This window comes from Sarcophilus harrisii, chromosome 2, assembly GCF_902635505.1.
Source record: "Sarcophilus harrisii chromosome 2, mSarHar1.11, whole genome shotgun sequence".
NCBI lineage: Eukaryota > Metazoa > Chordata > Mammalia > Dasyuromorphia > Dasyuridae > Sarcophilus > Sarcophilus harrisii.
The window spans coordinates 661,405,873-661,422,939 of NC_045427.1; the positions used below are offsets into that span (position 1 = coordinate 661,405,873).

Below are 17,067 nucleotides of genomic sequence, written 5' to 3' on the forward strand. Positions count from 1 at the left end.
CCCATCAATTGGGAAGTGACTGATCAATTTGTAGTTCATTAGAATGGAATAGTACTGAGCTATAAGAAATGATGAGTTCTTTGATCTTAGAAAAACATGAATAGACTTGAATGAAATAATGAAGCGCAAAATGAGCAGAACCAAGAGAACATACACTATCAGCAATATCATTTTTAAAACAACTTTGAGTGACCAATTCATTCTATTATAAATAACCAAATTAACTACCAAAAAACATATGAAGGAAGACTATCTGAATCCACAGGAAAAAAAACTGATGAATAGATGTATAGAATTATTTTAAATATACTGTACATGTGTGTATATGTCTGTGTATATCTATTATATATGTGTGTATAATTGTGTACATACATATATATGTATATATATAGTTATAGGATAATTTTATTAAATATTTTAAAGGAATAGCACATTTTCTATAATAGATTTGTAATTTTATGTGCAACCATCTTTTTATTATTACTATGTTATGAATATGCTTACTTTATTTAATAAATTAAAATAAAATTCAAAGAATAAATTAAAGTACAGGTCTGACCATGTCACCCTCCCACCCACACGTACACCCTCAATAAACTCCAGTGGGCCCCATTGCCTTCAGTATCAAATACTTAATCTTCGATTTGACATTCAAAAACCTTCATAACCTCATCCCCCCCTTACCATTTCAGTATTCTTATCCCAAAATGTCCTCTTGGATACGGTGACACTGGCTTCCTGGCTGTCCCTAACAAGACACCCTATCGCTAAGCTTTGACATTGCCATCGAGTGCCCTCTTTGTCTGCTCTGCTCTGCTCCCCGATCTTCCTGATTTCCTCTAAATGCTAACTAGAGTCCCATCTTCTACAGGAAGTTTTTCCCAACCTCCATTCTAACAGCTTCCCTCTTTCAATTTCTCCCTATTTATTCTATATAAAGCTTGTTTGTGCAGATTTGTTTGCTTATTGAATCCCTTCTTAGACTGGGAGGTCCTAGAGAGAGAAGATCTTTTCCATGTGGTCTAACTCATGTTAGAGGCTTAAGAAATGATTATGGACTGACAGCAAAAGCCAGTCATCCTGTGAGAAATGATGAACATAATGGCTACAGAAAAGCAAGTGAAGATGGATCTGAGCTGACTCAGTGAGGAACCACAAGGATGTCAAGAACAAAATCAACTAAGACTAAGTGTTGAGAATCGGAAAGACCCTTCCGTGTTACCGGCTCGGTTCAGATTTAGACTTTTTTTTTTTTTTTACCAAGTGTTAAGGAAAGATCCGTTTGTTCCTACATTTTTTGATATTTTAAATAGGAATGGGTATCCATCTTGTCAAAAGCATTTTCTGAAACTTTCAATATAATCATATGAGTTTTGTTATTCTCGCTGTTAATATAGTTAATTTTCTTCATGGTTTTTCTAATGTTGAACCAGCCCTGCCTTCCTGTCAGAGAACACAGCAGATAGTATGATATGTTTGTGTAAAACTGGCTCTTTGTAACTACTGTCTCTCTTTCTGGACATTCACCAACCATCGCTTTGATCATCTATTCCAAAGTGTTACCAGGAATCAAAGTCATTGCATTTTGCATTTTGCAAAAATTTATTTGCACTTATTCAAAATTTTTGTACCAATGTTGGTGGAGCAATAAATTGGTCCAGCCACTCTGCTCTGTAGAGCAATTCAGAACTATCATAGGCCCCCAAGCTACAAAACTATAATCAATCAATAAACATTTGCTCAACACCTAAATTCATGCAGAGACCAGCCCCCTTGGCAGAGAAAATAAAAATAATATCAGGATGGAGCGGATGCCATGGAAAGCCCCTCAGGGCCTTAACTCAGTGAAATTGGAAGAGCTGAGTATAGTCTATGACTTATTCCACAATTCTATCCCAAATGTTTGCCTTGATTTGCCTCAATAATAATTTCATCCATCAAAAACTAGAGAAACTCATCTGAATTTCTGCAATCTTTAACATGAGATCATTCATCACTCTATTATCTGCAGTCTTGAATATGGTGCATGGGTCCATGTATGACTGTCCCATCCCCTGAGATTCATTCCAATTTAAACAACCCTTATTAAAGCATCTGCTGCAGGAGAAATAACAAAAATGATCTGGATGTCTCTTCCCACTGATGAGGAACTTCCCTCCAAGGAGCTGGAGTAGAAACAATCAGACCTTTGAGGGAAGGGACCCCATGCGTCATAGGTCCCAGCTTAGGTCAAATATGCACGAACAAGCTTTATATAGAATAAATAGGGAGAAATTGAAAGAGGGAAGCTGTTAGAATGGAGGTTGGGAAAAACTTCCTGTAGAAGATGGGACTCTAGTTAGCATTTAGAGGAAATCAGGAAGATCGGGGAGCAGAGCAGAGCAGACAAAGAGGGCACCCAATGGCAATGTCCAAAGCTTAGAGATAGGGTGTTTTGTTAGGAACAGCCAGGAAGCCAGTGTCACTGTATCCAAGAGGACATTTTGGGATAAGAATACTGAAATGGTAAGGGGGATGAGGTTATGAAGGTTTTTGAATGTCAAATGGAAGATTAAGTATTTGATACTGAAGGCAATGGGGCCCACTGGAGTTTATTGAGGAGCATGTGTGATAAAGGAGGGCAAATTTCAAATTGGACTCAGAGAAAGAAAATTTCTGAGGGCTTAGAGGAAACCCAGGTAGATTCTATGACTAAAGTTCTATAGGGGAAATCAGCCGAGGAGGGATGGGACAAAATCAAGTGTGAAATTCAGAGACCCCAGAGAGAGAGCATTCCAGGGAAGGGATTGGGAAGTGTCTGGGGGAAAGGATGGGGCCAGAGAGAACTCGCCCAGCAACGGAAGTTTGGGAAGAACAACTTGTACTTTCCCATTGCCTATGTTTCTCTTCATGCACGGGGTTACCCCGAGAGGCAGGCAGATAGTAACGCACTGTCTGGGCAGGCATTTCCATGGAAGTGAATGGGAGAGATGGCAGGAAGCTCCCACTCTGGTAGGAGACCATAATAAAGTGTCTTGAGCTTCTCAAGGGTGAAGTTGTGGATGAGGAAATTGAATCAAGCCTTTGGGATAGAAATGGGGAGCAAAGTCATGGGTCCCAGCTTAGGTCAAGGCCCTGAGGGGCTCCCCAGAGCACCTGCTCTCTCTGATACTGTTTGTCTTCTCTGACAAGGAGGGAGCAAGAGAAAGGGCAAGCAGGGAGTGGATACCCCAGAGAAATCGGAGGCTAGCGGAGCAGCAGTTCCCACCTCTGGGCAGAATTCAAGGCTCGTGGCCCAGATACACAACATCCTTGGGTCCAGAAAGAACAGTACTGACCTCAGCCAATAAAAGCCAAAGCTCAGAGAAAACAGGAGCTGTCCTCCCAGGTGGGAGGAGGAAAGACCTTCTCTCTCAAAGGAAAGAGAAGCGTTTGCCAACCAGAGGCCCGAGACCTTGCCTTTGATTTCTGGCCGCCCTCAGAATAGAGCATCAAAGCGATGGTTGGTGGGCATCCAAAAAGGGAAGCAGCCCGGCTTCCTCGGTCCTGTCAGGCTGACCTCCTTTCCCATTCTGGCAGGATTATGAAACAAGCCCTGGGGGAGGCTGTGGACAACTTCCTGAGATGCTGCAGAACTTGGGCCAAAGTTTCTCACACTGGTCTGGGGGAGGCTGGAGACGTGAGGTTAGAGGGGGATGAGCCCAGCTGATGGCTGGCTTACTGTTCATTATTGGATGAACGTGAGACACCTGGGCAGTAGAGGGCTTCAGGGCTCGTGCTTGGGCCACCTTTCTGTGACTTGGACAAAGGCAGGGGTCAGATGTGCAGATCTCCCGCTGAGGGAGAGCTCGCCAAGGGCTGATGATGATCTTGACCAACAATCCCTAAGTATGGGAGCCTGGGCACCTCATTTACTCTTCATTTGCCTAATTCATTGGAGAATGAAATGGCTCATGGGGTCCCAGAGAGTCAGACCCAACTAATGAGGAGGTCCTGAATGGAGTTTGGACCAACAGAAAGCAGAGACTGGTCCCTGAGCAGGCAGGTAGGAGTCTCTGATGATCAGTGTGGTTCTGTGGTTCTATGGTTCCACCCCCTGGGGGCAATCCAGGCAGAAATCCAAGTGATGTCACATCCCTGAGGCTATAAAACCACTTATGGCCCTGCTGCCACCCACCTTTGGGTCAGTCTGGCGGGGCACTCTGCCTGGGGTGTCTTTCCCTTTCCCCTAGCCTGGGGGCTGGGGGGGTTCCCTTTCTCCCATGTAATTGTGAGTTCCACGGAGGAACTGGTCTTCCAGATGCTCTCCCACTCTCTTTCCTGTTTACCCTTCCCAGTATCTATTGTTTCCCTTCATTTCGTCAGCAATCTCTCCCCTAAATAAACCTGCCTTTTGCAAAGGGAATGGCCATTGTGAATTCTTTCTATGACACACTTTTGTGTGCACGTGGGGGCCAAACCCCGTACTTCACGTCACTAATAGCTACAACTTCCCTCATCCAGGACACAGTTTATGAATCTGAGTCTAAAAAGGTAAAGCTCAGGACAGATGAATGCAAAGTCTTCTTCTCAGATAATATGGGAGATTTGAGTACTGGGCACAAAAAACTGGGGCTTCAGGACTCTCCCCATGCAGTCCCCCAAGTGTTGGGAACAGGAGTTGAACCCAAGTTATTTTGGGCCAGTATCACGAGTTGTCTCAAAAGAATTTGTAGGCTTAGGCCATCTCTAAATCAGGAGGCAAAGATTTATTATTGCATCATTGACCAGCCCCAGAAAAGGGGAGTTTCAGCCATTAGCAAGGGAAAAGACAATTAACAGGGGGAAAGACGCCATACATTGAGGAAGATGCCATGAAGGGGGTGCTTAGTGGACTCACCCCCAAAAAGTTAGCAAGGAAGTGGGGTACAGACAGGTTCTTTTATGGGAGAAAAATAACCTCTGGGGTCAATTGCCATCATTACTTGGCCTTCTGACTGACTGTGGGGTCATGATCATTTTGTCATGCAAAGAATTCAACAAGGAATCACAAAATCAACCCGTCAGTGTTCCTCCCTTCAATTCGGTGGGGCCCTAAAGGCCCCTGAAAGGCCCCTGAAATCCCACAGAAGCCTTCTCTGGTGACCGCCCCTCCCCACGGACACCGAGGCGCTGGCTGCTGGCAGGGATCTGGTCTGGGTCTCACTGGCCCCATCTGTGGGATGTGAAAGCCAGCGCCTAGTGCTTGTGGGCTGCACTGAGACCCCACAGTTGGGAGGGGACGACTCACAGGCCGCTGCCGCATCAGACTTTCCTCATCTGGATGGTTAAGTGGCTTAAGGTGGAGGTCAGAAGTTTAAGCGGGCCCAAGGAGAGCCATCGGGCTGATGCAGGGCCTGGGCCCCTAAGTACGAGGACCAGAGGGTGGAATTGAGTGAATCTGACCCAGATTAATGGCTGTGTTCGTTTGTGGGGGAAGAGGGACCGGAGCACAAAACTAGGAGCAAGGGACGGGGGACTGCAAAGAGGCCGGCCACGGCATCCACTGTGGGGGCGGGGTCTTCAAACGAAATCTGAACGGCCCAAGTAGAATGGGTCACAGGGAGGACTCTCTCGGAGAGGGAGTGCTCCCCGGAGCTGGAGTGCTCCCCGGAGCTGGAGTCCTCCCGACTTCTAAATTCAGTGATTTTTGTTTCTTTTCTCTTGTTGAGACGATCGGGGCTAAGTGACTTGCGCAGGGTCGCACGGCTGGGAAGTGTGAAGTGTCTGGGGCCGGATTTGCCCTCGGCTCCTCCTGACTTGGGGCTGCGCCCCCAGCTGCCCCTCACATTCTGTGATTCTGAGAACGGGGTCGTCATCCGCTAGCTCCGGAATAGCCCCGTGGCCGCCGGGACAGCTGAGGCGGGGCGGGAGCCTCGGCGATATTTGAATTTGTATTTCTCGGCTCAGAAGCCCCGGGAGACGGGGAACTAAATAATCCCCCCGCTCAGGGAAAGGCTGCCGCGATTCGGCAGGTGGCCGGCAGGTGGCAGTGTCTCCGAGCACACCGGCCGAATCCCCGCTTTCCTTGACGGGTCCGGGGAAGGCCCGGGACAAGCGGCCCGGCTAGTCTGGCCCCCGGTCATTCGGCGCGGACGCCGCTGTTTGGGCCGGAAGCTCCGAGCCCTGCCCCGCCCAGACGAGGTTAGAGGCCGTTCTCTGCCTCCGCTCACCTGGCCCAGTCACTGAGTGGGCGTTTCCTCAGACCAACTGGCCGGGGAAGGACCTTCGCCCCCAAGCCCGCGGTCTCCCCGCCATCCGGGGCCATCCCCGGGCGTCCTCGCTGTCTCCGGCCTCTGGACCCGCGCTCTGAGGGGACGGGGAGGCCGCGGACCTGGCGCTGCCTCCCGGCTCCACAAGCCCCCACAGACCCGCCCGGGCCGGGCTCTCGTTGTCCGCGCGCTGTCTGAGCCCAGGGTCCCTGCCCGGTGGCCCCGAGCGGCGCGTGTCGCCCCCCCCCCCCCAGTGATGCGGCCACCGGGGAGAAGAGGCGGGACCGGGAACAAGTATGGGGCGAATACAGCGAACCGGCCCTTGCGAAGCACCTTATCTCATGCGCTCCCCCCGGGAGGTGGGTGACGTTGGAGTCACCATTTTACAGTTAAGGAAACTGAGGCAGAGAGTGGTAAACACGACGTGTTCGGGGTCTCCATGCTAGGAATGTCCGAAGCTGGATTTGAACTCAAGTTCTTGGCTCCCGGCCCAGGGCTCGCCAGCCTTCTGTAATTCTGTGGGGCGGGGGAGCGGCTAAGCGATGCTCCAGGACGCTTGTGCCCACTTAACCTAGTCAGCGGTTAGCCCTCGCAGTAACCTTTGGGGGGGAAGCCTGAAAAATAGGACTTGAACAGAGGGAAGTGTTCGGCCCAGGAAGGGGAGCCCAGCGCTGAAGGGGCATCTGGGCCCCACTTTCGTGACCTTCATCAGGGCCTGTTTTTTAAATGCTCTCCGAGGTTAATGGCTGAGGTCAATTGATAATTATTTATTCGCACCCTACTATGTGCCAGGGCTGTGCTATGGACCGGGAAGAAAGACAAAACCCTGTCCCTATTGTTAAGGAACTCACAGTGGCACAGAGGAGAAAGTGTGGGGAGGACTAGGCTAAACCAGCTCCATGAAGGAAAACTGGGAAATTACCGAGAGAGGGAAGGCTCTAGAATCACAGGGCAGGAAAGTCAGCCTATCAAAGGCAGGGTTTTAGTTGGGGCTTGAAGGAAGCCGAGGCAGTCAACAGGCAGAAATGGGGAGGAGGGGACTCCAGGCATGGGATGCAGACGGAGAGAATGCCCACAGCCTGACGTAATATGGCAGATTAGATGTTTCTCCAATTCCCTCTCAAACCCTTCCAGAAACAGAAATTACCCGTCAAAATTAAAGCAATTCCAGTTGTTTCCATGATCAAATACATCCAGAATCCAAAAGGTTAAAAAAAAAAAAGGAAACTGAAGAAGTGATGCTCACTGACCCTGAGCTCACTCAGCATCCCTCTCTCACCTCCATGCCGTCACCACCAGCACACACCAGCAGCCCCAAAGACATGACCCACTACCGCAAACCCTCCCTCCGTTCTCCTTCCAGTGCCTGGGATACCCGGCTCCAGGCCGTGGCAGTGTTCCTGGGTCCTGACAGCCAGCTTGGCCACAGCCCTTCAGGAGCAAAACCTGCTGGGGCTGGTGACCCGAATTACCAATGCAGCAAACGTCTAAAAGCGGGGTCTGAGTCTCTGGTGTCAGGTCGGACTACTAAGAAATGAAGGGACGATTCGCCAGGATGGGACATGAAGCACCAGACACGGGACTTAAAGGAATGAGCACAGGCTCCTGCTGGGATGAGTTCTGACTACCCAGAGTGCTTTGGGGCAGCGGCCTAAGCTGATGAACCATGAACTGCCCAGTAGAGGAGAAGGCTGAGATAGCTGAGGTCCAACCACTATCAAGGGAGGGGGGAGTCAAAAGTTAGCAATAAGGAAAATAAGGGGGAACAAAAGACTGGAAGTACCAAAGAGTGCAGGAAGAAGTCAGAGATCTTGAACATCAAGAGATGAGTCAATAGGAAAAACAGTAACGATGGAAGGAAGATGGCCTCCAGATTTGGTAAATTAGTCCATTTATTAATAAATACTGCAAAATGAAAGACCAACACTTGGTGATCCAGAGGCCCCTGTGGGATTTGGGGACAACATGGAATCACAACACTGGGTGGTTCAAAAGAAAAATGAAAACTATGAGAGCAGACTTTATGGTCTGCACAGCAAAAATAATAGTAATAATAATAGAATAAAAACACTGTAATCTGCCCTAGCAAAGAAAGAAAGGAGAGGACAATAGATTAAGGATGCAAATAACAAATAAGTGAAGAAGAAAATATGCCACAAAGGAAAAATTCTCAAAGACAAGATGTGTAGAGAGAATCTATGGATCACAGGGCTCCTAGAAGAACATGATAGGACCAAAAAACCTTCACATTATAATAAAAAATAAAAGAATAGCCCAGAACTTCTGAACACAAAAAATGAAATTCCACTGAAAAGAATTCATAAATTGCCTACAGAAAAATAATTAAGAAGCCACAAGTTCTCCTAGCTCTCAGGAGAAAGACCATCAAATACAAAGGAAAGGACATTTGAATAATGCAAGACTACTCCACAATCACTAAAAAAAGGAGGAAGGAAAGGAATAATGTGGTGCAAAAAGCAATGGATCTCAGGATGCAGCCGAGAGTGACCTGTCTGGCAAATTTGAGCTTGACCATATGGGATAAATGGATATTCAATAATATTTTAATAACTTGAAACATTTTTATAAAGAAAACCAGAACTGGCGAGATTATTTGCCTCTACAACACTCCAAACAGCAGAAATTTCAGAGGAAAAAATGCACCAAGTAGGACTGCAACAATAAACAGAGTACCACCAGAGAGACTAGTAAGAGACTTCTTTAAATGTACCCAAGTATATAGGTTGAGATAGGAGTGAAGGTGAAAATGTGGGAGAGGTGTCAGAGAAGTGGATGGGACAGTATGGGCGGACCCTGGTGATACACTGCCCAGAGATGAATGTTTCTTTTGTGAGACTACACTATAACATGAGAGGACATAAAAGGTAAAGGAGCAGGGCAGGATAGAGAGGAATGAAGGGAAGGTGACCTTTATAGTTTCAGAAAAAGCAGACCCAACAGGAGAGTAGTTAAAGAGGTGGAGGAAGACAGAAAGTAGGAGGAAAAGAGAGAAAATTACTTGGGCGTGGGGGAGAGGAGGGGATCCACTGATGAATGTTCCTAAGAGTAAAGAGATATGAGGTGAAGTGAGATGAGGACCTTATATTAATGAACTCTAGGGATTTGATGCTTTAAAAATCTACCTGGGATAACTGGAAAATTGAGAGATGATGTACATAAGGAAAAAATTTGGGGGCAAGGGGATTTAGGGGTGAAGGAGGAGAGATCAAGAAGAAAGGAGCTACACTATCAGAGACCTGGTTGAAGAGGGTCCTTCCAAGAGGCAGGGTCTTCTCCGATAACTGCAATAATTGACATATTGTTCTGAAAAAGGTACAATGGAAAAAGGAGACTCCACGGGGCAAGCCTTACAAGACAATGGTAGAGAGGACCTACAGGAAAGAGCCTAGAATGGTCACTTTGGAAGTTTTGAATAAAGAATCTAGAGGAGAGATCAGAAAAGTATAGCATCCTGAATCAGAGAATGAAGGTCTAGACTAAACAGAAAGAAAATCTGGATAATGAAGAGAAATCCTTTTAGGTAAGGGGGGCAAAAATGAACTTTTAAGACTACTGAAGAGAGCTGGCTGAAGGGGAAGTGAGAAAGGAAGATTCTACATGGCTAAAGAAGAGGACAAGAAGAAGAAATATAAAGCCAGATCAAAGCAGGAAAGAGGAACTAATAAACTAAACCCTGAATGGTGAGAAGATAACAAGAAGAGAGAAGAGCAAAGGTAAATAGAGTCAGTGGGAACAGGGCTATCTTAAAATTAATAATAAAGTAACTGAAGGAACATAATACTGTTTACAGCAGGAGAGGAATTGAAACTGAAAAGCTTCTATAAAAACAATATTAATGCATTGGGGATATAAAGGAAATATACAACTGGGGGAAAAAATCCTTGTATCCAGTTTCCCTAACAAGGGTTTGGTATTTGAGATAGATCAATAACTAATAAATGCATATAAGACTAATATCCATTCCCCAATAAATCCATGGTCAAAAGTTATGAACAAACGGTTCTCTGAAGAACTACACAGCATTCACAAGCACAGGGAAGAATCTCCAAATCCCTAATAATAAGAGAAATGCTAATAAAAAAAAACCCCTCAGGTTTTACCTCACACTCTGCAAATCAACAAAAAAGAGAAAAAATGAAATATCACTGCGCTGTGCGATGATGGGTGACTCCAGAGAAGCCTGGAAAGACCTGTCTAGACGAATGCAGTAGGTGAAGCAGAGAATAACAATGTAAATAGAATGATGGCACACCCAAAAAGTGAAGGTTACAAACTGATTGAGATCCTGCAGGATTCAATGGAGAGAGATGATTAGATCCTCCAGGTCTTTGTGAGGGTGAGAGGTGTAGGTCTCATATACATGACTCATCTGAGCTGTTCCCCAGGTATTCCCATGTATTCCAGGTTATGCTGACTTGTTTCTTCTCGTAAACATACTATTTGTCATATGGACTGGTTCTTTGGGAAGGGGAGGAAGAGGGATGCAGGGGATATTATGGGGATGTAATAAGCAAAATATCTATAAAAACTTATTTTTTTTTAAAAGTCTGTTTATTTAGAAGGGGGAAAAGACAATGTCTAGCACCTGCTTCTGGAAACAATGAAGCCCATTTCACTGGGTGGAAGATCATGTGCTGGGGAAGAAAGTGTAAGAAAATAAGATCCACCAGAAAGGTAAGAGTGGGTTAGGCCGTAACCGGCTGGGAACGCGCAGTGCAGCATTTTGGATTTGAGCATTTATTGAGTAGAGGATGACCTGACACTGTCTTTTAGGGAGACCTCATTGACAACAGTCTCTGGAGAACAAAGATGTGGTTGGTGTAAAAACGTGTAGTCAGCGTGCAGACGATTGGCCAATTGTGCATCATTTAAGAAGGTGAGAGCCTGTTGGGAAGGGAGGGTTAAGCTAAAGGAACACACGGAGGACTGAGCCTAGTGCTGCCCTCTGGCCTGGAAAACAACGAAGTCTTCACCCTCACCCTCACCCTCACCTTCACTTTCACAACCCACTGTGCGTTCTGGGCTCTGTGGACTGTCTGGGAAGCTGATGGAGCCTCCTAAGAATCAGGCTTTTAAATGAACAATGTAAAACATATCCGATTACAAAGAAAACACATTCGATTGACCTACAGTGATCACATTTTGAAAAACAAGCCAAGTCAGAGACGCAGGACAAGTTCTCAGCGAGAGGAAGAGCTCGGGGAGTGCTTGATGGGAACACATTCCCCCAGATCCACACAAACCCCGCAGGGAGCCAACTCTTCAGTAAATTCTCCTCTTCAGTGGCCCGCCCTCGCCCTTCCTTCTCATCGACCTGCCCTGATTTTCCTTCCCAGGGACACACCATCAGTCCCCTGAGTCATTACTTTTTTGTTCCCCGAGGGCAGCAAGGAAATCCAGGGTCTCTCTGACCCCGCTCTTGGCTCCAGATGCCCTGGGCGCTCAGCTTGTCCTCGGTTGTGCAGGAAGGTGATGGAGCTCTTTGGGTCCTGGGCTGGACGACATGGGCCCAAGAAGGGGACCGAGGCTCCCCTAAGCTTAGGCTCTTCCCCAGCAGCCAGCCCAGATCACTGACTCCTCAGCCCAGGCGGGAGTTGGAGAATCTTCCTTGACTTTGCCCATTGGCAACAAACAGCTCCCCACTTTATAAAGTCGGGCTTGTGAGTCCCCTCTGTGATATTCCCATAACACTTTATTCAACAAGAAACATTCATAGGCTTCTGTGACTGGGGCAAGCACTTCAAGGCGGAATAGTCCCCGCCACGGCACCAGGCTTGCTGCAGAAGCAGTCCTGGCCAAGCCCGGCAACTGGGTGGAAGGGATTGGGGAGGGGAGAGAATGAAGGAGAAAAAGGGATCCAGGCTCAGGGATAGGATGACTAAGCCCCCCCCCCAGTTTAAAAGGTTTGTTGGGAAGGGGGTGTTGGGGAAGGAGACACCCTCCCTTTTGCAAAGACAATGGACCATGCCGGGTCAGATGGCAAATGGGCAGCCAAGGCAAGGGCGGTCCAGAGCTCTGGAGAGACGGGAGGGAAGGTGCTGGGGGTCTGGCTGGCCATGGAGGCCGATGAGATCGCAGAGTGAGAAAAGTGAGGAAGGAGGGTCTAGGTCAAAGCTTTGGAGAACGCCTGTGATGGGGGTGGCTCCTCCCAAAGGCAGCTGGCAAAGACAGGGAGGGGCTAAGTGGGGAAACCGGCACAGAAGAGGTAACGCTCACCAAGGACAGGCTCGCTGACGGCCAGGCCTGGGTCCTGGCGGGGTTCAAGGTGGGAACCACATGAGGAAGAGACCCCACTGACTCCTCTGCTGCTGCTCCTTAAGGACCCCGGGGACCTTGCCCTCCAACTTGTCCTAAGCAATGGGAGCCCAGGAAAACCAGGGACTGTCTAGCTCTTCAATGCCTTTCTCCAATGCTTAGAGCACATTCATTCGTTCACTCACCCCTTCACCCATCCATCCTCCCCCTATCTATCTACTCCCCCACCCACTCATTTATTTATTCTCCCATCCACCCACCCATCCTGACCATTTATTTATTCATCCACCCACCCATCCATCCATCCATCCATCCTTCCATTCTTCCACCCACCCACCCACCCATCCATCCATCCATCCATCCTTCCATTCTTCCACCCACCCACCCACCCATCCTGACCATTTATTTCCATCCAGCCATTCATCCTGACCATTCATTCTCCCGTCCCCCCGTGCATCCCTCCATTCATGCATCCCTCCATTCATCCTATCCACCCCCTCCCCCCGTCCCTCGGTCCATTCAGCTGGCCATCCTTTCCGTAGGAAGTCAGTGGGGGAGAGCACTTCCCTGGCCCGTCAATGAGCCGACTCTGGGGCTGGGAGTTGCGGACAGACAGCGAGATCTGCTTCCCCCCAATTCCCCTCGGCTCGGGCGTGCCCCCTCCCCCGCCACGAGGCACCCCGGCGGGGCAGCGCTCAGGCCCTGGAGTCAGGCCTCCGGTTCCACGGCTAGAGGAGAAGGGGAAAGGGGGAGGGGGGAGAGGGGCCCTCACTCGGCTTCGGGGCCCGGTACTTCAGGGGAGCCCCAAGTCGGCCTCCCAGGCCCCGGGGCCGTTGGGGTGGGCGCTGCAGCGGGCCTGGCCGGAGCCCCCCAGCCTCGCCACTGCGGAGGGTCCATCCTCTCCTCCCTCCCCCCAACACCTCCCCAACCCTCCCGCCCGCGCCAAACCACCCCTCCCCAAGGACAGCGGGGGCGGGGGAGGGGTGGTCACTGCGGCAGGAGCCGGGCGGGGGCGGGGCCAGAGCGGACAGCCCCGCAGGGAAGGGGGGGCAGAGCCCCCGCCCCGCCCCCCGCGCGCTCCCGCCAGTGCGAGCGCGCGTTGCCATGGTGGCGCAGCGTCCGTAGTCCGAGCCCCGCAGGCGAGCCGGGCCTGAGGCAGCCCGAGCCCGGACTGACCGCGGACGGTCTGGGATCGGCCGGGCGCCGAGCGAGCCCCGCGGCCGGCCTCACGCACCCCGCCGCCAGCCCCGGCGCGGTCTCGGTCCCCGCCACCAGGAGCCCCGTCCTCGGGCGGCCGCCGAGCCCCCCGCCCCTGCTGCAAGGCGGCCCCGGGCCCGGAGCCCCCGGCCGTCCCAGCGCCGCCATGGACGCCGAGCTGGCCCAGCCGCTGCAGCAGCAGCTCTACGGGGGTCCGGGGGACGAGGAGGAGGAGGAGGAGCTGGACTTCTACGACTTCGAGCCGCTGCCCGCCCTGCTGGAGGACGAGGTGAGGCCCCGGGCGGGCGGGGGGCTGCGCGCCGCGGGGGGGGCCCGGGACGGACCCCGAGCTCCGCCTGCCCGGTCCGAGGCTCCCGGCGCCCCCGGCCGGCCCGGGCTGCACTTGGCCCTCTGTCCTCCCCAAAGGTCCCGGCCCGGCCCCGTTGCCGGGCTGCAGGGAGCCTGAAGACGGAGGGCTGGGAAGGGCAGGGGGCCGCCCCCTCCGCCCCCCCCCCGGAGCCTCCGGCCAGTCACAGCTACCGAGGGCCGGGGTTCGGGTTAACCCTCCCCCCAGGAATCCTTCCCGCAGCCTCTCACCCCGGGGAGGGCTCGGCTTCTGGCAAATTCTGTGGAGCAGGTTGGGTCCCCCAACCCCCCCCAAGGGTCTGAGCCCCGAAGCTGCCTCCGGCTGGCCCAGCCTCCCCATAAGGGTCTGGTGCCCCACTGGCCCAGCCCCCCCTTAAGGGTCTGGAGCCCTGCTGTCCCAGCCCCCCCATAAGGGTTGGGAGCCCCGGAACTGCCTCCTGCTGGCCCAGCCCCCCCTTAAGTGTCAGGAGCCCCCGCGCTGCCTCCGGCTGGCCCAGCCCCCCCTTAAGGGTCGGGAGCCCTGCTGTCCCAGCCCCCCCATAAGGGTTGGGAGCCCCGGAACTGCCTCCTGCTGGCCCAGCCCCCCCTTAAGTGTCAGGAGCCCCGGAGCTACTCCCTGGTGGCCCAGCCCCCCCCATAAGGGTCTGAGCCCCGGAGCTGCCTCCTGCTGGCCCAGCCCCTGCCTCACCCCAAAGCTGTCCCAGCCCTTGCTCAGGCACCTGGGGCGGAACCCCAGCAATCGCGGCTGCCGCTGTGCCCCCCCCCCCCAGGCTGCTGAGCGGGCCAGGACTAGGAACTCCTGGCTTCTGACTCCCCTCCCCCAGGCCCAGCCTGAGCAAAACAGAGGAATTCCCTTGGGGACCCTGGCCCCAGCCTGTGGGACTTGAACCCAAGCTCCTGCCCTTGAAACCTTGGGGAAAACTGGTTCCTGGGCCCAGACACGGCATCCTCTCACCCGGGGGTGGGGGGGGACCCCTCTCTGCAGCTTCCTTGAGCCCTGGGCACCGGGCCAGCCTTTACCCAAATCTTCTCATTTAAGGACCAGGCTCCCCAGACCCCGGCCCAGGGCTGTGGCCGAGCACAGTGGGGCTTGGCTTTGCTGGGCAGGCATCCCCTCAGAGCAGGCTCAGCCTGGGAGCCAGGGCTGGACCGTTGAGGGTCCTGGGAGCCAGGGCTGGACCGTTGAGGGTCCTGGGAGCCAGGGCTGGACTGTTGAGGGTCCCTAGGAGCCAGGGCTGGACCGTTGATGCTCCTGGGAGCCAGGGCTGGACTGTTGAGGGTCCCTGGGAGCCAGGGCTGGACCATTGAGGCCCCTGGGAGCCAAGACTGGACCATTGAGGGCCCCCTTGCCAACCTCCCCAGTCTCTGCTTTTCCCAAGACTTGTCTGCTGGAAGCCTGAGAGCCAGCTTCCTTGTCTGGAGGAGTCTGAAGCTGCTTTCACATGAGCTTCAGAGGGAAAGTGGATCAGACGGTCCCTGGGGCACCTCCCTGCTCCCGGGGTCCAGGAGGACCGCATGCCCCTGCCCCAGTCTCTTGGCAGAGCTAATAAAGCTGCCCCAGGACCCCGAGCCTTGGAGAGTGTCACCGGCCTCCTTCCTTGACATGGTTGGCAAATGGGGCGCAGTGTTTCAGGGAAGGCCCGTTGACTTGGGAGGAGGCTGGCACTCAGCAACAAGCTTACATAAGGCCTGGCTGCTCAGGCCGGGGACCAGACCCCAGAGGCTCCTTGGCCCAGCCTCGGGTTAATTCAGGTGGAGTCTCCTGCACGTGGAGGGGCTGAGAAATGTCTCCATGGGCCCTTGTTCCCGAGGGAGCCCCAGGCAGCCCTTCGCCCCAGACCCCCTCCCGCCGAGGACTGTGCAGCGCTGGCTGTGGGATCTCCCCCAGAACGAGGGGGGGGGGAATAGAGAAAAGTGTTGCTTCCCCACGGGGGTCTCGAGCCCACAGGCCGTTCTCGCCCATGAAGCCGGGCCCAGGCACCCCCCACGAGTCACTGGGCTTCCTGACCTGCTCCAGGAGTCCGGCCTGCCGTGGCCTAGACAACAAAGCACCGTTAAAGGCAGAGAAGTGAGTGTGGGAGGAGCCGGACACCACCTCGAGGGCAGCCAGAGGAGCTGCTTAGTCTGGGGGCTCCCCAGGTACCCCCAGCTCCCAGCCACTTGCCTAGGACTCGGAAGCCCCGCCCCCAGAGCTGCTCTCTTTGGAGTAAGAAGGGAGCTTGCCAGGCTGGGCGTCTCCATCCCTCCCACGGCCGACTCTGTGACTTGCTGAGTTTCCAGCCCCCCCCCCCAGGTCAAAGATAAAGGAAGAAAGGCTGGAGCCCCTTTTGACAGACCAACACCCAAATCGGACCCTGTCCCAGACGCTGCTCATGGTGAAAAGGAGAAAAAGCTCCAGCTGGACCCCTGGGCTGGGCTCCAAGTGAGAGCTGCTCTCCGTCTCTGACTCTGGCGGCTGCCTCTGGTCAGGGGCTTCGTCCTCCTATCCGGGAGGAAGGGGGGCGCCTATCCAAGGCAGGGGGGGGTGTGTTGTGACTTGGCAAGCCCTTCTCTGGGCCCCGACCTCTGGGAAGAGAGGAGGGGGAGGGGGCCCGGGCCCCATCCTCTCTTCCTGACGTCCGGCTCTGACCGGGTCTTGTTAGGGATTAATTCAGTAACAGCGTGGTGACGGAGGATGCCCTGCTGGGAGGGAGCCTGGGGGGGGGGGCACCCTGGGCAGTCACAGAGAGCCTTTCTCCCCTCGTGTCCCGGCCCCGGGCGCGCTCCTCTCCCACGGCCCTGGCGCAGACCCTCCCCACTCACTGCCGGGGAAGGGTGGGGGAGGAGGCTGCCCCCCCTGCCGCCCCCGCTCAGCTGTGAGAAAGCTTCCTCCATGAGGGTCTGACCGAGGTGCCCCCCCCAACTAACTCTAGGGCCACATTCAGAATCCTGTTTGGCTTTTAAAGCCTTTCTGCCTCCCCTAACCCATCATTCACTGTCAAGGCACCAGGCCCTGTGCCCGACTCTAGGGTACAGAGGG

General features: G+C 52.7%; 1 protein-coding gene across 1 annotated transcript in view; it reads left to right on the forward strand.

The window, feature by feature from the left end:
* The first annotated feature begins 13,338 nt into the window (after positions 1 to 13,338).
* The window catches only part of LOC116422020 (kinase non-catalytic C-lobe domain-containing protein 1-like), a 37,628-nt gene continuing 33,899 nt past the window's right edge, over positions 13,339 to 17,067 (forward strand). The window contains exon 1 of the mRNA XM_031957077.1: positions 13,339 to 13,971. Coding sequence (XP_031812937.1) covers positions 13,849 to 13,971 — 123 coding nt within the window. The 5' untranslated portion in view covers positions 13,339 to 13,848. The remainder of the gene's footprint in view (positions 13,972 to 17,067) is intronic.